Source organism: Budorcas taxicolor, chromosome 4, assembly GCF_023091745.1.
Source record: "Budorcas taxicolor isolate Tak-1 chromosome 4, Takin1.1, whole genome shotgun sequence".
In the NCBI taxonomy this organism is placed as follows: domain Eukaryota; kingdom Metazoa; phylum Chordata; class Mammalia; order Artiodactyla; family Bovidae; genus Budorcas; species Budorcas taxicolor.
In genome coordinates, this window is record NC_068913.1 from 107,072,909 (window position 1) to 107,081,499 (window position 8,591).

The following is an 8,591-nucleotide window of genomic DNA, read 5'->3' on the forward strand; positions in this document are numbered from 1 at the left end:
ATTTCTTACGTCTCCTGCATTGGCAGGCAGATTCTTTACCACCAGCGCTACCTGGGAGGCACATTTTTTCTTAATTCATATAAAATACACATAGGAATCATGTGTTGGGACCTGTACTCCTAGTCATTCTCTAAATGATCCAGGGAACAGTGTTGAAGGGTTAAAGGAGGTGTCTGTGCTTCCTCTTGGGATAAGACTGAAAAGAACCGAGAACACCACCCTTGTAGCCTAGACTTTTTTGACCTCAGGGTAATAGATCAATTTTCCACAAACTTATCTACATTCCATCGTCACATAATAGTTCAACTCTACGTCCACTGGTTTCTCAGCAGCCAGACTGAAGAGAAAGTACATAAAAAACAACTAATGACCCTTGAACATATTTGGTTTTAGAAATTATTTTATTTCAGTAGTGTTTTCAGGATGGGAGGAAGGTGAAGCTGAGTAACAGGGAGGGTCATGAAGAGATGAAGCTGTTTAGTTGGAAGCGATGGTCTGCTGAATCCAGCTCACGTAGTTGCAGACCTTGGTGTAGACCCCAGGCTTGTTTTTCTGAGCGCAGCCATAGCCCCAGGAGACAATGCCCTGAAGCTTTCCACTGCAGACCACAGGGCCGCCAGAGTCACCCTGGGCGGGAAGGAAGAGCCAGTTAGAGCTCACAGCTCTGCACAGAGGGGAGAAAGGCTCAAAGGTGTTCCTCCTCTCCCCGGGGACCACGTTTCCAAGTGCTGATCCTCCACGAAGCCCATCTTTCCCGGGAAAGCCCACCCTCGTTCTCCACGCCATGCCCCTTTTCTTTCTCCTCCCTCCTTCTAGATCCCTCCTTTCCCCAGCTGCAGGTCTGTAAGGCCAGAAAGGAATGGGTAGTTCAGTGCTGCCCACCCAGCCAGGCTGTTTTCAGAGTTCCCTACCACTATATCCTTCCTCAGAAGGGCACCTGGATGTACTGCTTGCACACGATCTGTGTATCTTTTCCCCTGAACCTTAACCATTAATACGGCAAAAAGAAAACTTGTTAATTTCCCCCAGCCTATCCTGAGCCCTCATGATCAGTCCCAGAGACATTTTTTCAATGTTCTGAGTTTCAGGAACTGGGGAATACAGTGGAGATATGTGAGGCTGAGCTGAAGGACAAGGAGCGTGAAGCAGCTCACCTGGCAGGAGTCCTTTCCGCCCTCCAGGTAGCCTGCACAGAACATGTTGCTGGTGATCTGGCCTGGGTAGGCACTCTTGCAAGAGCTGTCAGATAGGATGGGGGCCTTCAGACACTGCAGGACATCAGGGTAGCTGGCTGTTGTGGACAAGATTGAAAAGAGAAGAGGATTACCCATACATTCTGGGAAATATCTTTCTCAGTACCTCTCCCCATCTTCCCAATATTCCCATTCCTTCCCTCCAATTGCTAGTAGCTTCTATTATGGAAGAAAAACCATTATCTGGAGGGTCTTCCAAATGGTTTTAATCAGCAAATTGTTCTCTCCCTGATACTAGTATCTGATGCTGGGAAGGATTGGGGGCAGGAGGAGAAGGGGAAGACAGAGGATGAGATATGTGGATGGCATCATGGACTCAATGAACGTGAGTCTGAGTGAACTCCGGGAGATGGTGATGGACAGGGAGGCCTGGCGTGCTGCAATTCATGGGGTCTCAAAGAGTCGGACACGACTGAGCGACTGAACTGAACTGAACTGAACTGAATACTAGTATCAGTGACCACATATCTTCAATCTGGAGACTTTATTTCTGAAGCAGGGCTATACTTGGAGCAGTTCCAACCTCAGTCTCTATTCGGTGTACCTCCTCATTCTTTGCTTCTCGGCAAATCACCATTCATATTTTAGCTGCATGCCTGCTAAAAAGTACTTTAGCATAGTCCTTTCTTTCTGTGTTGTCAAGCAGAGGGAGCCTACACATTTCTGTTATACATCCCAAGATTCCACAGAACACCAGTCTCCTCTGGGAATGCTGCCTTGGGTGACAGAGGGCTACCTGACCCTGAGCATGGCTTTCACCTCCAGGATTCTCAGACCTGCTGACCGCGTCCCCGTGAGACTTACTGCCGCTGCTCTTGGTGTTGCCCCAGCCAGAGATGAGACACTGGGTGCCAGCAGAGGCGCAGGATGTTGGCAGAGAGACAGAGGCTACTCGGCTGTTGAGACTGGCAGCTGATTTCAGTTTAATCAGCATGATGTCGTTGTTTAAGGTGTTTGAGTTGTAGCTGGGATGGACGATGCTCTTGGATGCGCTGATGAATTGCTCATTGCCCTCAACCACATTAATGTTGTTTTCTCCCAGACGCACTTGGATTCCGCTGGATCAAAAGATGACAAGTTCTCTCAGTCTCCAGTGTGAGGGCCTCCGCCTCCCCGTGGAGCCCAGTCTTGAGCATAAGCACAGACAGAGGGCCCTTGCAGTGCACACATGTGCACACATACACACACACACACACACACACACACACACACACACTCATCTCCTGCGTCCCCTGCATTGGTAGGGTGATTCTTTACCACTGAGCCACCTGGGAAAGAGCTATGTTAGAATACTCTAGATATATTCAACCACTCACTATTTTCCTTCCTGTGTCTTTACTGCTTTCATTTGGAAGGCCTCAATGCATACAATGTCTGGTGGGGGTGTATAATGAGGTCTTGGAATCTGAATGGTCCCCCTCAAGCATGACTCTGTTCACCCTGGTTGTCTGTGGCATGGTTGAGGATGCCCTGACCTCAGAGAACAGGGCTGTGAGTACTGGTTACTTACGACTTGTAGCAGTGAGCCGCAGACACCACCCACTGGCTGTTGATGAGGGAGCCCCCGCAGAAGTGGTAGCCAGAGTTCAGGGACACTTGGTAGGGGACAGTATTTGCCCCACAGGTGTAGCCGCCCACGATCTTGTCATCATCGTCCACGGGGAAAGCAACTGACAGAGGAAAGTTGGAAACTATCTGAAGAACTGATCCACTGTGGAATTTCTACTTTGTAGCAAGGTTTTGCAGATGAACCAGAAAAAAAAATAGGTCCTATTTTCTTATCAGGCATAATCAAGAAACTGTGATTTTAGCATTATTATTTTCAAAATCTTATTGTTCTATACACTTGACACATATGCTAAATATTTATGCTATTATAACTATTAATGTTTCATGCATGCTTTACATTTGATCAATACACAGATTTCTTTTTTTTATGTATGTGATACACACACTCATAGCAGAGACTCCTTACACAATATACGCCCTGAAGCCCACTACCTGAGAATATAAAGAATATTTTTGGCACAAAGGAGACATTTAAGTGTGTGTTCAGTGAAGCTTTGCAGTCACCATCATTGTGTTTATTTGTAGAGTTCAGTACAGCATAAATACCACAAGAGGTAACAGAAAGGAAACTCTTAAATGCCGCCTGAGTTGTTCTGACCTGTAAAAGAATAAGGAGTTTCGTGCTTTTGCTCCCCCAATTTCTTCTTGGTTCTCACCTAAAATATTCACTAAATAATCTCATAGAACACTATAAAGTTTCTCTCTCCAATCTTTCTCCTCATCCCAATCATGTTTCCAACATTTTAAATTTATTCAGCACTGTAAATTTTGGACCACTGACTTACTATGATTTCTAAAGACTCTAAATATCTGGGATCATATGCTCTATGCCCCATTGTTCATATTTCCTAAACTAACTTTGAGATAGACACTTTTGATATATAAGTAGGCCTATTGAATTCATTTATAATAATCAAATTTGAGGAAATTTTATAATAAGTTTGAAGAATAAAAACTGAATAGTCTTTGCATTACTCCAAAATTTCATTAGTGAAGATGTGGTAAAACCCAGCCCGAAGATTTTATTCATAAGAAATAGAGTGTCTTTGCCTGTTAAGCTCCCTCTTAAGAAGCTTTTTAGTATAGAGGAGAGTCAAGTGAGATACTCACAGCCTCAAGGAGCTTGAGTGGTCATTTGTTCCAATTGTTAGCTACAAATTCTTTTAAAGATCAAAACATTTCCTTAATGTTGACTATCTTTTCTTTTTCCCTCTTCATAGATCATACCTGAAATTCAGGGCAGATTCTTCCTCTTGATGCTTTCTACACTGATCACCCCAGCTCTCTGTAATCTCCAACAAATGAGATTTAGTTGTCTACAGACATGTGTACTATACACTGTTGTTTCAACATCTTAAGCCTCTTGAGTACAGAGATTATATTTGGCATTCACTGTTGGCTTCCAGAGTACGAAGTACAACCTTAAAAAAGTTATAGACCCCTACTGATCACTTATTTGTTAAGACTCACCAGCGGCTCCCAAGAGAGCCAGAAAGATGAAGGTCTTCATGGTTGCTCACCGGTTCTGGACTAGGGACTAGGTTGCAGGGTTTCCATCCACAGCTATTTATATGTCTAGGTTTGTCATTGACACCCATGGCCACAGGTGCCAGAAATGTGATTTCCCTGGAAAATCACAAATCCAAATTTAGAATTCAATTCCATGCCACACTGAAGATAAGTCAGCATCCAATTTAAACATCCGCCCATGTCCACTTTTCCAGAAGGTTATGGGAATGGAAGAAATGAGTCCACCTGGTGGACACTGCTCCCCTAAATAAAAAAGTAAGTTGGGGAAAGATCACACAACAGGGCTACAGGTGGCTTGATTCCCAGACAAAAAATGTAGGTCCTTGGTTGTCTCAAGTGTGAACTTTTATCCTGAGGATGATGATCTTGAGAGCTACACCCTGGATGTTTAATTAATATTGCCTGTTTCACAATTATATCATCTGTCTTGTGGTAGCTCTGGCCTTGTATACCCATGCTAATGTTTTGTTATTAATAGGAACACTTGTTGCCCTAAGAAAAGAACAAAAATTTTATTCAAAACCACAATAGTTCAAAATAGAGAAGAGAAAGTGAGCCCAATTTATACTTATCTGAGCTTACTGTTTAATAGGCATATTCTAAATACTTAGCCTATGTCAAATTAGTAAATCTCTAGACAAACCTATAAGATCCCTCTTATGATTTCCATATTACAGATGAGAAAACTGAAGGCTCACAAAAATACAAGGGACTTTGCTAAAATCACAAGGCAAGTCCATGGTAGGGTCAGGATTCCAGCCTTGGAAATCTGGCTTCAGTGTCTATGCTCTCAACCACTATGTAATACTTCCCTAGTCAGTTCACCAAAATCTGGAGGCTGAAATGTTACAGAATTCTTGGCCAGTGAACAGACAATGGGAATTTATTGAGTGCTTATAATGTATCAAACACTGGGGACGGGCCTTCCGAACATCAGCTCATTCAGTCCTTACAAACAGCTTTGTGAGTGCTGTGCTCTAAGTTTTGCCATTTTTATAGATGGAGAACTTGTACTTAGAGAAGCTAAGATTTTTTCCACAAATTTTCAGTTCTGTGAGGTGATCCATACAGGATTCAAACACAGTAAGCCTCACCTCAGAGCCCATGCCTTCCACGTGATGCCATCCACATAACAGAGGAATGATGAAATAACGTACTTTAAGGCAGGACAGCAAAAATTAAACAATTTAACATTTTCTTTGCATCACTTTGGACTTCTTCCTTTCCTCCTAATGTGCAGTGTGCTTCCACTTTTCATAGCTCCTCAAAAATGGAGTGGTTGCAAGACAATAAAGTTCTTTTTTTTTTCATTTCTTCTGAAGCTAGCAATATAACTTCTTAAAAGTTTTGTTTTTTCCCAGCTCTGTAGGGGTCACGATGTCTTGCTTCTTGCTTTGTACATGCTTACCTGGACTGTGTATTCTTGGTGAACTTTACGTAAGCTATCACCATGTCATTTCAGTGTATGATGCTGGGACTCGAAAATGTATGTATCTGTGCCTTTGATGTCTAACAGGCGGAACAGTCTTCAGAGCTTCTTACAGTCTGTCTCACGGGTTGTAATCCTCAGCTTGGGTTGTGTAAAATTCCCCTTTTCCCCCCTTAATTTGATTGCTCATTGAATTTTTCTCCGTAGGAGAAATCTCTGAATTCTACCAAATCAAGGGATGATTACAAGGAGCATATGAAATTCTGAAATATCCAAGAAACGGGTTCTTGGAGCAAGAACTGTCATAATAAATGTGACACAGCAGAGTACCCAGGAGAGGTGAATCTAAGTGAGAATGAACCTCTAGCTAGATTATAGCAAGATTCTGCACCTATACAATGCATCTGAATGGCATCCTAGGATGCTGTTTCTTCTTTAGCAAATTGTCACTCCTAAAGTAGGTTCTGTGTCTTTTTCATTTGAAAGTTTTCTGATATGAAGATAACTTAGTAGAAGGCAGAGTTTCTCCACTCTGGCACTGTTGATAGTATGAGCCAGATAATTGCTGTGGGGTGTTAGCCAGCACATTGTAGGATATTCATCAAATTCCTGGCCTAAAGTTACAAGTAGCACTAGTCTTCCTCTAGTTATGACCAAAAGTGTCTCCAAATGTTGCTGAATGTTCTCTCAGTGGTCCATTTCATCCCCAGTTGAGGATGACTCAGTGGAGGTAAAATATAGCAGAGCAGCTTCTAAGGATGCAGCCATGGAAAGTGTCTATATTGTCCTTAACTGAACTCATACCCACTGAGACCACTGTACACGAGGCAGGAAGCTACGAGTCACTAATGCCTAGAAATCAAGAAATGCTAAGGAGTAAGAGGAGAACCAGATCCAGAATGAAAAATGGGGTATCTTCTCATCATATTTAATTATCTTCCACTTTTGATACCTCCACAATAAGGTATTGGGTATTGTATTATTCTATATCATCCCTGAAACTTCCCCCTAAACTTCATCAAGGATCTTAACTCATACAAAAAACACATTCTAGAGAAGAGTTTGCACAATAATTGGCTTGTGTGCTGGTGTGTCCTAGAGGTCTCTGTATGGTGTACCCTGGGCTTTTTGACTTGAATTCCTTCTATCGGGCTGGGAAAGAATGAAGGTTCCAAGTTAAGGACAGTTATCTAGGAAGAAAGGTAAATTCCCAACAAAACCCCTTGAGACCTGTCTGGCTGCAGTGTGATGATTCTTCACTCATCTAAAGCAGTAGCAGGAATATAAGAAAAATGCCAAGTGATGATTTCCAGACTTCAGTAGTTCCCATGCAACTTTCACACATGTTGCATGTAAACTGCTTAGCATAGTGCTTGTACTCTAGTTACCTTCTCACTTTCTTTTTTTTTCTTTTTAATTTATGTTTTAATTGAAGGATAATTGCTTTACAGAATTTTGTTGTTCTCTGTCAAACCTTAACCTGGATCACCCATAGGTATACATGTATCCCCTCCTTTTTGAACCTCCCTCCCACCTCCCTCCCCATCCCATCCCTCTAGGTTGATACAGAACCCCTGTTTGAGTTTCCTGAGCCATATAGCAAATTCCTGTTGGCTATCTATTTTACATATGGTAATGTAAGTTTCCATGTTACTCTGTCCATACATCTCACCCTCTCCTCCCCTCTCCCCATGTCCAGAAGTCTATTCTCTATGTCTGTTTCTCCATTGCTGCCTTGTAAATAATTTCTTCTTTTTTACTGAAGAAATTTTTATTCTAAAAATGTAGAAATTTTCTAGATTCCATATATGTGCATTAAATCTAAAAATCTAGAGATTTTCTAGATTCCATATATGTGAATTAGAATACGATATTTATTTTTCTCTTTCTGACTTACTTCACTCTGTGTAATAGGTTCTAGGTTCATACACCTCTTCAGAACTGACTCAAATGCATTCTTTTTTATGGCTAATATTCCATTCTGTATATGTACCACAATTACTTTATCCATTCATCTATCGATGGACATCTAGGTTGCTTCCATGTTCTAGCTGTTGTAAATAGGGCTGCAATGAACAATGGGCTACATGTGTCTTTTTCAATTTTGGCTTCCTTAGGGTATATGCCTAGGAGGGGGGTTGCTGGGTCATATAGTAGTTTTATTCCTAGTTTTTTAAGGAATCTCCATACCGTCTTCCATAGTGGCTGTATCAATTTTCATTCCCACCAACAATGCAAGAATGTTCCCTTTTCTCCAAACCCTTTCCAGCATTTATTGTTTGTAGACTTTTTGATGATGGCCATTCTGAACAGTGTGAGGTGATATCTCATTGTGGTTTTGATTTGCATGTCTCTAATAATGAGCAATGTTGAGCATCTTTTCACGTGTTTGTTAGCAATCTGTATGTCTTCCTTGGAGAAATGTCTGTTTAGATATTTTTCCCACTTTTTGATCGGGTTGTTTGTTTTTCTGCCTTTGAGTTGTATGAGCTGTTTGTATATTTAGGAAATTAATCCCTTGTCAGTTGTTTCATTTGCTATTCTTTTCTCCCATTCTGAAGGTTGTCTTTTCACTTTGCTTAGTTTCCTTTGCTGTGTAAAAGCTTTTAAGTTTAATCAGGTCCCACTTGTTTACTTTTGTTTTCATTTCTGTTCCTCTAGGAGGTGGGTCATAGAGGATCTTGCTTTGATTTATGTCATTGAGTTTTGCCTATGTTTTCCTCTAAGGGTTTTATAGTTTCTGGTCTGAACATTTATGTCTTTAATCCATTTTGAGTTTATCTTTGTGTATGGTGTTAGGAAGTGTTCTA

The 8,591-nt window shown here is 41.6% G+C and overlaps 1 protein-coding gene across 1 annotated transcript; it reads right to left on the reverse strand.

The window, feature by feature from the left end:
- Window positions 1-477: 477 nt before the first annotated feature.
- Window positions 478-4,332, reverse strand: LOC128046755 (serine protease 1). The gene is made up of 5 exons (XM_052638945.1): window positions 4,293-4,332; window positions 2,764-2,923; window positions 2,058-2,311; window positions 1,155-1,291; window positions 478-627 (listed from the first exon to the last, which is right to left on the reverse strand). The coding sequence occupies exons 1-5, from the start codon at window positions 4,330-4,332 to the stop codon at window positions 478-480; spliced, it is 741 nt and encodes a 246-aa protein (XP_052494905.1).
- Between the last annotated feature and the right edge of the window lie 4,259 nt (window positions 4,333-8,591).

What these genes read in the sequence shown, in the direction of transcription:
- LOC128046755 (XM_052638945.1), bottom strand. Translation starts at nt 4,332, where the DNA reads ATGAAGACCTTCATCTTTCTGGCTCTCTTGGGAGCCGCTG. An exon ending in GCGGCTCACTGCTACAAGTC is followed by an intron (nt 2,312 to 2,763) that starts GTAAGTAACCAG and finishes CTTTTGATCCAG; the next exon opens with CGGAATCCAAGTGCGTCTGG. An exon ending in GCGGAAAGGACTCCTGCCAG is followed by an intron (nt 628 to 1,154) that starts GTGAGCTGCTTC and finishes CTTCCCGCCCAG; the next exon opens with GGTGACTCTGGCGGCCCTGT.